At 52.8% G+C, this 17061-nt stretch overlaps 3 protein-coding genes across 3 annotated transcripts; 1 reads left to right on the top strand and 2 right to left on the bottom strand.

Annotated features, from left to right (window-relative positions):
• The first annotated feature begins 4978 nt into the window (after positions 1-4978).
• Positions 4979-5570, top strand: PKR1_1 (SMK killer toxin resistance protein). Its single transcript, XM_007813470.2, has one exon. It carries the CDS (start codon positions 5030-5032, stop codon positions 5498-5500), a length of 471 nt encoding a protein of 156 aa, XP_007811661.1. The 5' UTR covers positions 4979-5029; the 3' UTR covers positions 5501-5570.
• Positions 5571-5661: 91 nt separating this feature from the next.
• On the bottom strand, positions 5662-8102 carry J3458_003297 (uncharacterized protein; the record flags this gene model as incomplete). Its single annotated transcript, XM_066117673.1, has 5 exons — positions 7797-8102; positions 7031-7735; positions 6891-6962; positions 6150-6834; positions 5662-6085 (listed from the first exon to the last, which is right to left on the bottom strand). Exons 2-5 carry the CDS (start codon positions 7188-7190, stop codon positions 5662-5664), a joined length of 1341 nt encoding a protein of 446 aa, XP_065977462.1. The 5' UTR covers positions 7191-7735; positions 7797-8102.
• Positions 8103-8940: 838 nt separating this feature from the next.
• On the bottom strand, positions 8941-14406 carry J3458_003296 (uncharacterized protein; the record flags this gene model as incomplete). The annotated part of the gene is made up of 2 exons (XM_007813472.2): positions 8941-9057; positions 9118-14406. The coding sequence occupies 2 exons, from the start codon at positions 14404-14406 to the stop codon at positions 8941-8943; spliced, it is 5406 nt and encodes a 1801-aa protein (XP_007811663.2).
• Between the last annotated feature and the right edge of the window lie 2655 nt (positions 14407-17061).

Genomic DNA, 17061 nt, shown 5'->3' with positions numbered 1-17061 from the left:
CGCTTAGTATACGATACTGTGATGGACCACTTCCTGAATCAGGAACCCTCTCAGTTGCTGCTCCATGTGGATGGTGGAGGTGGTACCGGGAAGTCATACCTCATTAATTTGCTCTCCGCGCACCTCCAAGCCGCTGCTGCCGGGAGAGGGACACCTGTTTGGCGTGCCGCGCCCACTGGCGTCGCGGGAAATCAGATATCGGGCACTACTTTGCACTCCCTGTTACACCTTCCAATCAACAAGGACTTCAAGCCCCTCTCGCCCACTGACATGGCCCAGCTCCAGAAGAAGCTGAAGGACATCAACTACCTGATCATCGATGAGAAGAGCATGCTGGGACTGCGACAGCTTTCTTGGATCGATGACCGCCTGCGCGAGGCGTTCCCGAGTAGGAATGAGGAGTTCTTTGGTAGTCTTAACATCCTTCTGGTTGGCGACTTCTTCCAGCTTCCACCCGTGCTACAGAAGCCGCTCTATTACGATAAAGAGGTGCAGGGAGTGGAGATCAAAGGCAGGAACGCATATAGACGCTTCGATAAATCAGTCTTCTTGAAGGTTGTCCAACGGCAACGGGGCGACGATCAGAAGGCGTTTCGCACAGCTCTCGAGGAATTGCGGCTCCTCCAACTGTCAGTCGAGTCCTGGAAACTCCTTTCCGGTCGAGTACAGGCGAAGCTAGATGATCTGGAGGTCGCCAGGTTCGCCAACGCCTTGCGAGTATACGCCACGAAAGATAGGGTGAACGAATATAACCACTACCACCTCGACCGCCTCGGCCGGCCAGTCATTCAGGTCAAGGCTAAGAATGTCGGCCTTGGCGCGGCTGCGGCGCCTGATGACAAGGCGGGCAACCTTGCGAAGCAGATCCCTATATGCATTGGCGCCCGTCTGATGCTGACATCTAACCTTTGGCAGCCAGTTGGTCTCTGCAACGGCGCTCGCGGTACCGTTTACGATATCGGCTGGGCACCGGGGGCTGACCCAGTCCAAGACCCTCCCTGTGTTATCATGATGGAGTTTGACAAGTACAGTGGACCTGTGTTCCTGACCACCGCTGATGGCAGAAAGATTGTCCCGATTCTCCCAGTAGACAGGGACTTCCTCATCGGAAGCACTCTCTGCACTCGCACGCAGTTTCCCCTGATCGTATGCTACGCCATTACGGTTCACAAGTCGCAGAGCATCACTGAAGATGTCATCGTGACAGATCTCTCCTGTCGGGACTTTCAGACTGGTTTAAGCTACGTAGCTGTCTCTCGCGTAAAAACGCTCCAGGGCTTGATGCTGGATGCGCCCTTTGATCGTGGTCACCTGTTTTACGAGTCTCCACCAGAGGGTATGAAGATGAAGATGAGGGATGAGCGGCATAGAAGACGACAGGTCCTTACACGGAATCCATATAGGTCAGACCACGGCTCTGCATAACTAGATAGCTAGCTAAATGTAATGGCTTAATAGTTGCTTGGCCCAAGGACTCCCAGCCTTCGGATGATCGTACCCCTTGCACCCACAGCTCTAACGTGCAAGGGGTGGCGTAGTATTTTATGCATCTACACACGTTCAGTTTGCAGCCATTTTTGCTTCATCATGAATTTTCGCCAGCATGGTCATTCATGGGCGTCATGCAAGGACAACGCTTTGCGAGATCCGACTGCGCCTTTTCTAAAATACGAAACAGACATCTAATATTTGTATTGATTCCGGTCAAACTGAAGTACAACATGGTCAATTAGCCATGCGTTGCTGATCGGCCCCTATCCTATCCTGCAAGTAAGTCATTTTGATGCAGTTTCCCTGCAGGTCACGGACGTCACGTTCAGTTAAAGCAAGGGAATTCTAATCAAGAAAAAAAGACGGAACTACAATAAACGCTCCAGGTCTTTTTAACACATTTTGGTTCTGAAATCCGATGTTTTATATCCTCACTCCGAACACTAGATCCATGAAGTCACATGACAGTGACCAAGACAAGAAGGAAGACTTGGGCAGCCCCTATCTTCCGAACGGGAAATACAGAAGTCCAGAATGTTATCCTCATCAAATACCTCAGCCAGACAAATCAAGTCTTACGAGGATAACTACAGAATCTGTTTGATTAGCCAGAAACCCGGCATAAAATTGACTCCCTTATCTCAGATTATCTTCCTGGTCCCGGTACTTCTACATGCAGAGGTCACAGATGGGATCATCGTTTGAAGCATTTTCTTCAGTCAAGATGAAGGAGACACAATAATGAAAACTAGGAACATGGCATCGAAACTGGATGTGAAAAGAAGTTTCTACTCGCGAAGCCTGGTGCAGTATGATCTTTGTCTCGTAAAAGGGCTCGAGATGGCTTATCTGACACCAGGCGCACAGGCATGGGATAGCCCTCCTTCCCCCCAAGTACGGTCATCCGAGACATGGAATCCCTACATTGAGAACCATCAGTGAAACCTGATCTGTGATGGAACGAGACACCATGGTACAAGTACAGATATGTCGAAATTTGTCCATTGGGGGGTCAAGGGCCTCTTATTGGGCTCTGCTGTGTCTCAGTCTCTACACGGACTCTTCAACCACTTTGAGAAGGCGGACCGAACGACCGCCTCGTTGCTTCCGAGAACAGACCACTTACTTGGCAACGTTGCCTTTAAATGGCTAAAGATGTTAGAATTAGTCGTCCCATTCTATTTATCAGGTTTATATTGGGCACAGCCTTACTCTTACAGGCTATAAATCGAGGCATCTAACCGCCTGAGAACCTCGAACCCCTATTTTTGGGGTTGAAAATAGCCAGTCCGCACGAGCAGTAAGGGCTCGCCACTTGATCCCTCAAAGTTTGGTTGGTAGATGCAGAGCAACCTGTCTACTTTCCATCTTCAGTCTTGGCACTTTAGTCAGGCACGACAACGCACAAAGTTGGCGGTGTTCTGCGGCGGATGTAACATGAAAAAAACATCAGTCCTTGCAACGCCAGCCACATGTCAACCGTTGGTCAGTCTATTTGCAAACCAAAAGCGGCAGGAGGCATAGCAAAGGTAGGCTAGGCGTTTGATGGCTTCTCTAGAGTTATAATGCCTCGGTCGGTCCGACTCCCCACAAGAAGCAGCTCGGATGTCGGTGAGTTCGCGGAGCGAGACACGCCTGATGCCGCTGTCTCGGGGGACAGAGAGCGGCCTAAACCACTACCCCGAAGGTATTGGCTTCAGGATTGTATCGGCATTGCTAGCTCACGTTTGTCGGATTAAAACGCAAGGTCCACGCGCTTACTCTAGGGCTAAGTGCTCAACACGCCTCTCGTAAGTGCCAACACACACCATTACTCAATTCACTCGGCAAGTGGAGTTGACAAGTCACATATTAGTCGGCCACTATCCTCAGGTTACACCATGACCACGGGGTCAAGTATTAGACATGCTTAGTATGCTCTCTGTGGTACAAGGCACTCAAAGAAATCGAGGGCTCTTCCACTGGGTCTCCAACAAGACTCCGGAAGCCACAAAGACAAATCGGGGGATCAACCAGAGCCCTATCTTGTATTAAAAGAAATACATACAAGAAAGGCTACTGGAAAGATGACGGTTCCGTCTACGCACCTAGATTCGTTCGCACGACAGGATTCAGGGAAACCCCGGAGAAGGGACGGGGTGGCACGAAGCAGGTACACTTGATCCATATACATACACCATTCATGGAAAGTGTCCGGCACAAATATCCGGCACCATTTGCCATGTGTCTGCGGGGTGACCCTGAACAAGACGCGGCCGAGGAATCCGAAGAGCGAAAGAGTAATGGGATTCATAGCTTCGGACAGACTTCTCGTGGCCAGCATGACTGCCAAGCAAGTCACATCGAAAAAACCAACGCCACCCCGAGCTGACGGTCTATCATGTCTACGATGTTTGGAATTGACACTAGGGCTTGATTGTCCCATTCTGTACCTTGCTGGAACGGCTGGAAACAGGAGCATCTCGGACGTCAGCACTACCAGAATCGGTATTCAACGGACCGTGGCGGTTCGGGTCAGAATCTCATTCAAGTATACTGAAGAAGACGGCTGGACCCGGACTAGCAAGTGGGATAGATAGTCGGCTACTTCCTAATGAGTTTTCTCTGAGATCCATTTGTAAGACTGAGTCATTACAGTGCTCGCGTACCAGCTCAGCCCAGGCAACGTAGACAGGCTGCGATTCTGTGTATCGTTGCGGGGTTACAGATAGTCGGCCGACTTGAGTCAAATTATTATGACGGGGGTTCCTGGACTGTGGCACTGGAAGTTCAAATCTCTCGTTGCAGGCAAGGCCCTCAGGGAAACGCCATGCCAGCAGCTGTAGTCGAAAGATGGACTGCTATGAAACCCCGGGGTTTCGACTCCATGTGCCCTGGCCTTTGTGTTGCGGACCGGACATGGGGGGAGTCAAGTCGGTTGCGCAGATGCGGATGCGGCACCAACTTTCGCATCTGATCGGTCACTAACTACCCTGGAGCCGGGCCAAGAAAAAAACACACGGTCCGTCCAGTGCTGTTTGTTGGTGACTGATTGAAACCTCGTGTTTGGTATCGAGTTTCTTTTCGAGCTTCACCAAGGCTCGGTTTCGGGGAGCTGGCGGTTGCGTCTCGGCAGCTTCAGGTCTCGGGCACCATCAGAATTGCCTCAACGGAACGAACTTGTATCCTTCTCCGCGCGGGCTTCAGGCAGCCACATCCGCGCAAACCGCCACCATGAACACTTGGCCGCAATAACCCAACAGTTCCAAATAGCGACCATCTGCCAAATCAACGCTGTCCCTTGCTCGCCGAGGCTGATCGCACACGCAACTTGTTACGCACCCACAGCAAATAGTCACGGGCGCAAAACGTCACCGTTTTACCCCCCATCCCTGCTCGACGACCCCCCCTTCCTCTCGGGCGCAAAACAAACCCCCCTGGGCAGAGAAGAGTAAGGAAGCATCCATCGGCCAAGCACACGTCCCACGCTCCCCTCCACGACGCGCCCCAAACACAAAGGACGAAGCTCGCAAAGATCACGGCAGCGTACCCGTGCAAAATGGCCTCCTTCATCACCGACCTCTGGGAGTCCATCTTCGTGCCCGGCCCAACACCCACCATCCTCAAAGCCACAAACGCCACGTTTGCTGCCCTCCAAATCGTCCTGTTCGGGCTCCTCGTCGCCACCGCAAGCGTACACTTTGTCATCTTGTCGGTCCTGTGCGCAGGACTATGGTACTCGATTAATTTGTTCGCGGACGAGGTAGCCATTGCGCAGAAGAGGCAGCAAGAGGAGGCGGAGCAAGCAAAGGCCAAGGAGAAGGATATGACGGACGACAACTCAGGGGATGACAGCGATACCGAGGTTGAGACTACAGCGAGAGAGGGCCGACAGAGATTGAAGAAGAGGGGGGAGAGTAGTGGTGCTGTCGGCCAAGCGAAGAACTCGGAGGTTTCGTCTGGGGGGGAGACGCAGTCTAGTGTCAGTACTGAGGATGAGTGGGAGAAGGTCTCGGAGAGCGAGAAGTGACCTGTTCGGGCGCGCACATGAGCAAATAATGAGGCGAGGATGCGAAGTATCAAATTAAACAGGAAAAATATAGCACATTGGTGATGCAGTGTTGGGAAACAGTCTGACCCAACTCCATTCGTCCCGTCTACTTGCTATCCAAGGTGATTACGGTTTCTAGACTACAGTGTCTTCAGCCTCCTCGTCGCAAAAGACGCCACCACGGCGCAAAGGGCTCCTATAAACAAACACACAGCTATAGCATTTGGGCCATCCTTCCTCGGCGCTTGATCAGGATTGCCCAATTTCCTACTCTTGCCTGGCTCCAGGATGGCAAATACAAGCGCAGCCAGCAATGTTCCCAAGAACTGGGGAATGGTGGTGTAAATGTTGAGAATGCCAAAGTATATCCCCGACAGCTCGCCAGATGATGATGCCGGGGCTTCAGGCCCATCGCCCAACAAGGTGGGTGCATGGCGGTTGTTCAGCGTACGGAGTTCAGTGTCAGCGTCGTTGGACAAACGTCTGTAGCCGGGACGGCCACTCAGTTTGTTGACTTCGATGCCAAGGAGGGCCGTGGGCGCCCACATGGCGATGGTCCACGGTCTATTCAGGCCGTTCATTAGATTGGAAGCATGGGTCATGGAGAGGAGGGGTGTGTGTGACTTACAGTCCGCAGAGACATACGAGTGTCGTGGCGAAGCGAAAACTCGTGGCAAATGGCGCAAGAGACATGGAGGCCGCAAACATGACATGGCCAAAGATCCAGGTGGACAGCAAATCGGGTTTCAAGTCCTTGAAGCGCTTCAGAAAACCGGCCACAGCCTGGGGCGGCCGAGCCGTGTACGGCTCTTCATCGGGGGACTTGACAAACAGCGGCAGGACAAACGCCCCCGTGCAGGTGATGAAGGAGTACATGACGAGGGATTTGCTCCCTATACGGCCCATTTCACCGAGGACATCCTCTGACAGTCTCGCATCCGCGGGGATGTCGTATCGGAAATAGGTCTCGCCCACCCACGTCGTGCTGTAGAATAAGAAGGGAAACCAGCCGATCCAGGACCAGAATTGCGCCCAGCAGATGGCTTCGATGCGAGGTGGGAGGTGACGTACGGTAGAGTAGATTTGGCCGAGTACACCAAAGCTGCTTTGCGGCTTGGATCCTTTGCTAGACACGAGGACGCTTTCCCGGACGGCCCAGCATGTTGTTGCTGTTGTGGCCAGAATAGCTGCAGCAGCAATGAGCGTGAGTTGTTGGAACTGGGTCTGGCCGAGGGTGGTGCCTAGTATTTGAACGAGGTCGATGGCTCCGGCACCATATCCCACCACATGGCCAACTGCATTCATTCTGCTCGCTGTAATGGCATGAGTAACTGCCCTTGGACGTGTCGGCCGCGGTGAGAGTACGTACCCCAAGCTGCGCCGGCTTGCTGCTTCTCCAACAGCAAAGTATCGACAATCAGGCTTCTCGAACAGGACATGACTACCAAGTGTTAGCACTTGAGCGCGATATCCCAACTCAAGGCTTGAGCGAGTAAAAGGGACGCTCACCAGCATTAATAGCAAAATCTAGTGCGTAGATGGATAAGACGGCCAAGGCAATCGTCGGTCCCTTGGCCAACTCCTGGCCCGGCAGCACAAACTCCACAATCTCCTTTGTAAACCCCAATACAATCAGGCACACAGACACAATCAGTGCTCCGATGACCATGAAGGGCCGTCTACGCCCCCATTTCGAAGTGTTCTCGTCCGCAATTACGCCGATGACGGGCTGAACGAGGAGCCCGGAGAGAGGCCCAGCAATCCATATCAGCGAAGTGTTGGATTTGGTGAGCCCGAGATTGAGAAGATAGGGCGTACAATCTACCAGAGCGGGCGGGCGGTCAGAAAGCAGGCGCTCGGGATTGACGTGTAGCAGAGGCGGGCTAGGTGCACTTACATGTCATTTCGATGCCCCATGTGAATCTACCTTGCGTGTCAACTCCCTGACGCCTTCCGTACCAACCGGGGCCGTCTGAAGAGATGGCAATGAATACTCACGTTATTCCAATGGTGCAAAAATTCAGCAAGATCATACGCATTGCCTCTGAGCGGCCCTTGATGGACGGCTGTCCCACCAAGCTAGCCATGTTGAAGTCGTCCCCTGTGCAGCGGCCGCGCTGCGTGTGGTGTAGCTCGGGCTAATGTCAATCTGCCATTTGGCTTTGGTGATGACGCGTTGTCGTTTGACGCGCCAAATCGATGGACTTGTGCAAGCTATCTCCAAGATTAGCGTGAGCCAGGTATTGCCCAATTGTTCAGCTGTCGGAGAGCGTACTTGACAACCGTCTTCTCGATGCACCACGACAAAGAGGAGCGTCGGCACGTCGATTGTTCAATCAATTGTGCAATTGATGGGAAGAGGAACAGGCCAAACGATTGAAAAAGAAAATAGTACAATCCTGGTAGTTGTACAAAGACAGAAATGAATTGTCTCGTGTTGGCTGGGCGCAGCCACGCAGTAAGGCTTCCAGCCTGTGTGTAGACACGTCCTGATTCAGGCGGGTGGAGCACACCAGTTGACCTCTTGAACTTGCGGCACTCACTGATCGAAGCCGGCTGGGTGGGACCTGCCTTAGGAACCTATAATCAACCAGACTTGACATGTCTGGTTCACCCGTCAACTCGGGTATGCTCGCAGAACTGGTTACTTCAACCGGTTTGGCTGCGGCCGTAGAGTCATCATTGAATGCTGTTATAGACCTTGAAGCCAACCAGACATTTTTCAGTCATGGTTGCTCTCGACCGAAAAAAAAATGGAGCCCAAGGCTGGCATTGCGCGTCACGTCCAGCGCACCACAAATGAATCATGTCGTATTGTATTCGTACAAATCGTCCTGTTGGTATCTTAATCTGGTCCCCTTGATTCTGCATCTGTCTTCCAGCTTCCGTTTATTTGCCAACCGTAAAAAAATCTGGCGTCTTCATCTCCCAGCCCTTCAATTTGTGCGAAACAAACGACTCAATTACTGTAGAGTGTTACCCAGCCCTGCCTTTTGGTATCCTCGTCAAACGCCGGGCTCCCATGTCTTCTCCTTGTCCCTACCCAGCAAATATGCACTCATGCGAGGCAGTGTAGGCTAATGGGTGGCGGGGGAGAAGCTAGAAAGAAAAAGGTGAAAAAAAAAAAAACGGAATAAAAGACAGTAAGTTTCGCTAATATAAATGAAAAGTTGATACAGGAACCCTGACCTGCGACTAGAGAGAGGTCCAGTTGTTCTCCCCTACCAAGGTACTGATAGGCCTTGGTTCAGGGCAAAAGCAGACTACGAGTTTTATCTTCTGTCTCAGAATGCCGAAAAGTCGAAGTAAACAAACGCCACGCCTTTCCAGAGAATGTTTAGGATTTTTTTCCTCATAAAAAAAAAGGGGGGGGGGGGGGGGGGGGGAGGGGAGGAGGGAGGGGGGGAATATAAATTCGTCTACGAATCGGCCAGTTTTGCAAAGTGCTTTGACCAGATCCAGCCAACTTGATCTTTTGCGTCGTCTTGGTTCTTGGCTAGCCAGAGCTCGCCTTTTTCGGCTATGACATCAAATATCTGGACAGCCAATGTTAGCTCATACAAATCACAATGTGCCCAATTCCACAGTGAGCTCACCTCTCCAGCTTGATATGTCAGATACGGATATCCAGCTTCGTGTTTAGTGGTAGAGATATTGAATTCAAAGAGTGAGGCAGCCAACCACAACACCTTGTAGCCGTCGGAATTCTGACCACGGTCGCTGGATGACGCTCTCGACGCTCGTTGGCTATTGCCTTCATCAGGTCCGTCCGACATTGGGAGGGCGGAATGGAACAGGTTGGAAAATCGGTGAGGTTCACGCTGAGTATCCTGGAGCACGTAGGCCGAGTTATAGGTTGCGCTGGAGTCGCGATGTTGCAGGACAGACGAATCCGAGCTTTGTCGGGTCATTCCAGGCTCGAAACTACGGCCAGTGCTGGGCCTTGTCGAAAATACGCCACTAGCAGCACCAGGCCGTGAGCTGCAGGCCATCTCCGGAGACTTTGGTGAAGCGGATCCTGTCTGGCTGGGCTGAATGCCGGTATAGTAGTCACGATAATAGTACTGATGTGGGCTTGGCACGTTGCCATTTCCAAAGCCAGGGGTAGCGCCGTGGCTTGGTGACATTGTGAATGAGCCACTGCGGCGTCCGCCAAAGTCTGGTGCAGGCAATGACGGCGCCATGTCACTGTTCAAAGATTGGCCGCGACTGCGAGATTCGATATCCGAGGGCCGACTCCTTGCTCGTATTGATACATCATCCATGCTCGCAGAGGTTGGCTGTGACGTTCTACCCCAGGTTGCTGGGTTGAGGATGCCAATCTGTGCCATCTGATCGTGGGCATAGGGAAAGTCTTGCTGAAAGGTTGACACTACCGACTGCAGGTCCGGCATATCCCCGCAGCCTGGCAAGACCATCTTCATCTTTTCCTTCCAGATGGCATACCAGTTCGCCTGGATATTCACAAAGTTTCCAAGACAAATGTTGCCGACTTTTTCAGTCAAAGTTGACAGCTGAGGAAGTTCCTTTTTCAGTGTATCATTCAGTGCCTCGTACTGTTCAACAAGCTCCATTAGCTTGGGATCGGGGGTTTTCCCACTTCGCTTTAGCTGTTCGAACCGTTCATAGTCTATTCGCCGCTTCTGCCTCTTCTTCATGGCCAACGATGGGTTGCCATATGCTTTGATGACATGCTCAAATGGCTCAATGACGTGCTTGCGGACTTGCGCTAGATGCTCCTCCAGTGCAACCTTTTCCAGATCGCGGACGGAAATATTGAACTGTACCCATTTGCTTTCAAGTTCTGGGTAGTTGCCAGGCTGAAGCCGCATGACAAGCTCAATAGACGACATGTACTGAAGGAATTCGTGGACATAAGCCGACACTTGCCTCGTGTAGAATTCAACGTCTCGAAGGACAACCTGAAGTCGAAGATAGTCATCCCCGAATTTTTCGGTGAGTTTCGCATAGTCTGCATCTTCTGCCGGGCGGTTGTTGGACGCCTGTAGCTTGTCGACCCGCTTGCCAAAGGCTCGCGCGAAGCCGGCCCTGACATCAGATTCCTTTCTCTTTCTGCCCACGATTTGTCCAACGAGTTCAAAATTCTTCTTGGTCTTGTTGATTTCAATAATTGCAGTTTCCAAGATGTCCTTGGCTTCCATCAAGGCTTCTCGATCAGGATGATCCTGAGGCGTATGTTGGAGAAGTGTAATTATGAGATTGGGATACTTTGTGATTCTCTGCATGGGTTTGATTAAGAGTGAATCTAGATCCCAGGCGGCAGTCAAGTCCTTGGCGACTTCATTGCACTCATTCAGCCAAACCTGGACTGTGGGATCTTGCTGAATTTGGATGAGTCTCTTGGCAGCTTGATCACTAGCACGGAGAAACCCTTCATGTGCCACTTTCATCTGCTCCATGTTGCTCTTGAATACCGGCCCGAGAGAAGTAGAGCGGTCTTTGGCATCGTTTGGCTCCCCAGATGCAGCGAGGGCTTGCGTTGACAGGCTTGAGTCATCTCCTGGCATGTTTCTGGCACCCTTTGGAATGTACACATCTGCAACCGCCTCCTTGAGCTCTGCGAGGAACGCGGTGTGAAAAGCAATGATTTCGTCGCTGTTTCGGAAAATGAGCTTGATCGTTTTCCCGTCGAGTTTGGGGCACGCCTCGGCAGTACCCTTGTAGATCTCTTCCACAATATTCATGTCGCGTACGAATACAGCCTCGGTATCCACCAGTTCCTTTATGACGTTTCTCCTTTGACAGAGACGATGTCGTTCCTTGTCGCTAAGCTCCTCGCCGTCCTGTGCGAGCGACTTGGTATCGCTGTCTGCTGGTGTTTGTGTGCTCACATACTGATCAGTAGTCGCCAGAGATGTCGAGTCGACAGATCGAGATGTCCCAGCATTCGACATGTATTCGTCGCTTCCCCGTTCAGAGTCGAGTAGAGTGCTCTCGTATTGGGCCTGGTCGTAAAAGGTGCTCGACGTTCTCGAGTTGAGGCCAGAGCCTGGCAGGGAGGTCGGAATTGGAGGGGGTTCGTGTACCGGCGATGGAACGTAGGAGACTTGGTCGCTTTTTTGGTGGGACGACAAGTAAGGAACCGAGAAGCCATTCCCCGTGTCAACCTCAGGCAGATGGTGCGAGTGGTAGTGAGTTGAAGACCGCCTTGAATCTTCAGAATCGTCAAGTCCCGACAGCCTATTGTGACGCGCATCATGGAGAGACGACTCGGCCTTGGGGTTAAATGTTTTGACATTACCAAAGGCCGGTGATTCACGGCTGCTGGGTACCGCCGGGGATCTCATCACTTCTGAGGGATCGGTACTATCCACGGAGAAGTCTGTCCATGCAGATTGTCTACTGAATCGCTCATCCTGGTACCTCGAATTGGGAATCAACAAGTTACTCGAGGACGATGCACCCAGGTCTTGTTGTTGCTCATAGCCCGAATAGCGTACATCGTCGCAAGTGCCAGCTTCTGATGACGTACATGTCGATGCCCTGCAGGACCGTACGTGATGGTCGGGAAGTTGTCCAGGATAAAGGTCATGGTGTTCCCGGTCATCATCAGTCTCCTCCGTGCAGGTGTTTGTAACTGCATCATCATGATCATCGTCATGATGGCCATCTTGAATCCTATGCGTTTGAAGGTGATCCAAATCGGAATGACAATCAGAGTCGTCCTGGGCCTCCAACCGCGGAAAAGGAACTGTTTGGGTGTCCTCGCTGCCCGAGATTGCTTGATTTTGCGATTCTGGTGCCAGGGTGATTGCAGTGTCTTGTAATTGTGATGAGTCGATCCCTAGGCCGTCTGGTTCTTTGTCATCGTTGTCGTTGTCCACAAACGAGCCTGGCACAGCCGAATCACGGTCGTATTCGGATACGGGTAATGTTGGCGACGCTCGTACCGGAGAGTCGTCGGGTTCATCTTCAAATGGATATCGATATTCCGTAGTACATGGACGGGGTGGATCTTGTTCCGGCTGAGGACTTGGAGGTTTGCCCAGCGTAACTGGGATACCAGGGCTCGACTGTGCTTGGACGGGCAGATGCGTCTGAGGCTCAGCGTCGAACTCTGTCGTATCTGAAGTCGCCGACATTGCTGAGTGCAGCGGCTCGTCTGTGACCATCGGTGGTGATGTTTGAGTAGGAAAGCTCCCCGGCAACCCTAAGGTTGGTGAATCTGGTGAAAGCGCCGTTGCTTGGTCTTTGTCAGTGGAAATTGTTAGAGGACGGGGTGCTGCTGCCAGAGACTTTGTTGACTCTGCAGAGTTGCACCCCTCGGGCACGCCAGGTGTGGCATCTTGGACAGGATCCGTAGTACTAATCTCAACTGCTTCACTAGACACGGCAACAGAGTCATCCGATTTGACGATTTCGGTAGGAGCAGGAGCTGTCAAAGGTTGTCGCCTGACAGCAGTCTCTTCCGAATCACGTAGTATCTTCTCGGCAGCCGCAATTTGCCTTGCTTCTAGGGCTTCGCTCTCACGGATCGACTTGGTGTAAGCAAGCCTTATATGCTCTCTTCTCTGTGCAAAATCTATGGGACCGATGGAAATTTTGCGAGGCCTGGAGGATGGTTCTCCCCGCTTGCCTATCCGTGCTCTTTCAGATTCCTTCATCCTAGAACTGGCTGTACTGGCGATGGAAACTGGCTGTCGGGGCCGAGAGCTGCGCAGGGTTGGCGAGAGTTTTGGGACAGGTGAAGAAATGTATGCCTGCAGCCTTGGATTGTTGCTGCTGCTGCTGCTGCTGCTGCCACTGTTTGGCGTGACGAGCCCTTGGGGAGGAGGCTTTCGGCTTGGTGTTGGCGTCTTGACCCGGCTAGCGCCAGGGCTTGTACTCGCAGTCGGCCTTCCGTTTGTTTGATACCTCTTTAGGGTGGACGGGGAACTTGAGCGAGTGGAGGACGGACTCGTGGAGTTACTTGGCGCGTTGAGCTTTCGGACGGAGACGGGCAGTTTGGATGAGTGCGACGAGGGTGCATGTCTTGCATTTCGAGCGGCCCGCGACGAAGGTGACGACGAACCATCGTCACTATGAGCGCGGGAGTGAGGTCGTGGCCGAGAGCGCGAAACAGAAGAGCGAGGGGTTCCTTTTCTCTGGGATGCAGGGTCGCGATACCAAGCAGTGGGCGAGCCTGCCTCGTTACTTGGCCCAGAAAAGGTGCGATGGTGTGTGCTGTGATGCTGGAGGATGCTTGACTCCGAGGTTCTCCGTGGGCGGATTCCATCAATGCCAAAACCCAAGGCGGACGCCTCGTCATGGTCGCGCGGAACCTCGCCAAATAACAAACCGGTCGGCTGACCGCCGTCAGAGGAGGTAGAAGGCATCTGGCGATGATTGAATCGTGTTGGCGGTGATGGTTTCTCCCCACCTGTATAATTCCGCGGTTTTCCGATGCGACTAGCGAATGACTGCGAGCTCGTGGAAGCATGATCGTCAACCACAAACTTGGAGTGTCGCAGCGGCAACGACGACGACCCAGCAACACCACCAATGCTTCTGCCACAGGCAGGCGACTGTCGCGTCTCTGGATTGGTGGCTGAGTGAGGGATGCGACGCTCCGCTGCACTGCTCCTGGACCTGGGGGATTTTGAAACAGGAGCTATTCTGTTAGGAGCATGTGGGATGGCAGGGCCAGCGGCCATAGCATTCTGGTCAAATCGTTTCTTCAAGTCCTTCACGCTCGGTTTGCCAGCTGGCATCGTTTTGGTGAGTGTCCTCTTTGCAGATACTGTCGTGTCTAAAGGACTAGAAACGGAGCGAAGGGTTGCCCGTGGCAGACTGCGTGTAGCGGGAGGAACCGCCGAGTGTTTGAGACTAGAAGTTCCATCTCCGTTGGATTGTAGGGACGCGCGAGAAGACGAGGTGGTTGCCATGGGTAGAAGGTCTGAACCTGTACTACTGTCTAGGCCACGACAGTTTTTTTAAAAAAATCGTCGGGGTCTATGGAAGGCGAAGGGACATGGTGGTTGTTCTCAGTCGAGACCAGAGGGTCGTGATAGGTCGTCGTGGAATATGAATCAGGGATGTCCACCTGGTGGTACGAAAGGCCGTCGTCCTGTTTGTCGCTTGTTAGGTCACTGTCAGTGTAGGGGAGAGACTCGGGTCGGGAGTCGGTTTGCGATTGAATTGGGAGGGAAACAGGGCCGGTGTGGTGGTGCTGGTGACGGTGGTTGAGGTCGTGCTCTAGATTTTGGTGGCCCAAGGCGGGATGGCGGGTTTCGACAGCATCGTCTCGAAGCTGGCCAGCATCCGGGGCCGGGTCCATGATGGCCAAGCAAGTGGCCAGGACCTGTGCATCCGGTCAGGCTGGTCAGGCTTCGTGACTGGTCGGGACACGAGCCGACGGAAAGGGAAGCACCAGGTGACAGGCACTGGTGGACTCTAGGAGACACGACCTTGTAACTCGAGGCGTACGGAGCGAGGCTGGTTGATTGGAGATGAGATGGGTGGCTCCAATATTTGCGAACAAACGGGAGACGAACAGGAACGACAGGGACGACGTGGGGAGGATGGGAGGGGGGCCCTTCAACTGGTGGCGGTCGCAGCCACGGACCAGCCAGCCAGAGAGCGCGTGCGGGTTAGCCAGGCACGCGCCCACATGCAGACACTGATTAGATCACGAAAATCATGTCCCCCAAGAGTCTGGTATACACAGAATGAAAGAGTTTACGTACGGAGTCCGTGTCGGGTCTGGGATGCCGCATAATATGCTACCGGCCCTGGAGGGCCCTAGAGGGCGGGCACACGCAAGACAAGACAAGCTCTTCTTCCCACCCTCCTTGACGCACGGCATCTGAAGGTGAAGGGATGAACCGCACCAAACGGTCCTGGTGCATACGCCCAATTCCCAGGATCAATTGTGTTTGGGTGGTGGCACAAGGAAAGACTCATACATAAGCAGGGCAGGCCATTTGAGCACTTGACATGACCACCAGGCCCACGATGAGCGATGAGCCGTGCCGCCATCTTTGGAGTTTGGGGGGGCACGCGGGTTGCAAAAAAGGCCGCACACCTGTGTGTGTGGTTGTGGGTGCGGGGTGTGCGGCCTTTTTTGCAACCCGCGTGGGGGGGCAGGAATCCCAAATGTTTATTCATGACAGCACCATCACAAGCCACAGCAGGATTGAAGGACACGAATGTCAGAGGCAGCACGCCGGGGGCACAGAGCCAGCCAGTTATGTATTATGTACGGAGTATATAACATGGGTTCCAACGAATGACACGAGCATCACACAGGCAATCCCTTAACCCGGCCCTGCGCTCAATTAGTTGGCTGCACCGCCTGAAATTGCAACGAGGATCGTCTTTCTCCTGTGCTAAGAACGGGGTAAGGATGCTGCAAGCTGGCGAATGTGACATGCTGTAATGTGTTCGGCTCATTTCTGCTGCTGCTCCACCCGTCGTCGTCTTCATTGAAATCTCGCCAAGTCGGAGGGAGGCAGGCCAAGATAGGACATAAACAGACCTAGGCCGAGGCTGCGGCTCACCTGAACAAGTTATGGCTGCAACTATCTTGTTAAACAAAAAGATCCGAACATTCTCCTGAAGCCAAGAGCAGGAAGGGCGAAGTACTCCGTACCACGTCGCATCCATAATATTTAATAGCTTCAACGAACACGGACCCTTGTGTGTGAGCGAGGCTTGAACATGTCTTGCGTCTCATAATCCTCGTATTTCTGTCAGTGTCGGTGTGTCAAGCCAGTGCCAAATCATCAACGGTCCTTGACAACCTAACTAACCTGAAGATGTGATCATGATGAACAAGTTTGTATATGCAAATGCTCCCTACAGGCTGCGGCGAGCCCTGACCGTGGCGCACATCCGTTGGCTTCGCATTGCTGCCCAGCGCCCAACGCCCCCGTGCAATGCAAGTTGAGGAAGAAAGGGCTGATAAATACGAAGATTCGCCAGATCAGAAGAAATTAGGGCGCTGGCACTGCATTCCAAGGTTGCATTGCCAGTCGCTCCTGCCCGTGTTGGTCGACACGTCAAAATTGACAGATGCGTACACAGAAAAATAAATTGTGAGCAGCTGGGGTCAACATTGAACCCATCAGATACTAACTTACTAAATAATAGTCTCCCTCCCGCCCGTCGCCTTGGTCTCACACGCATAATCGACATTTCACCAAAGCCGGGGTACCCCCCTCGACTAGCACGTTTAACCCATTGTTTTGCTCTCCTGGCTTCTGCCCACGTTTGTTCCTATGCCGTGACACCACGATGCCACAACAACGTGCATCGACCCGTTCGTGGGCCACGTTTTGGCGCTTTGATTAAAAGGCCAAACATGAAAACGACTAGTCATTGCCGTGATGCAATCAAGCGACGGTAGACTGGGAGATCGAATGATCATCGCTCTCGGCAACCGAACCCGATGATGACCCCCCCTGCGATTCCCCCCATAGCCGCTTACTTATTTTTAAACCCATGGTCCCAGGTCCGTGGCGTCGTTTGTCCTTTCCTCGCGGGAGACATTTCTGTTCCATCTCATGAGCTATCGACGACGTCTTGCTACTACGGCAAAG

This window comes from Metarhizium acridum, assembly GCF_019434415.1.
Source record: "Metarhizium acridum strain ARSEF 324 chromosome Unknown scaffold_13, whole genome shotgun sequence".
NCBI classification, from domain to species: domain Eukaryota; kingdom Fungi; phylum Ascomycota; class Sordariomycetes; order Hypocreales; family Clavicipitaceae; genus Metarhizium; species Metarhizium acridum.
This window is presented reverse-complemented; position numbering and strand designations above follow the sequence as displayed.

What these genes read in the sequence shown, in the direction of transcription:
- PKR1_1 (XM_007813470.2), top strand. Translation starts at nt 5,030, where the DNA reads ATGGCCTCCTTCATCACCGACCTCTGGGAGTCCATCTTCGTGCCCGGC.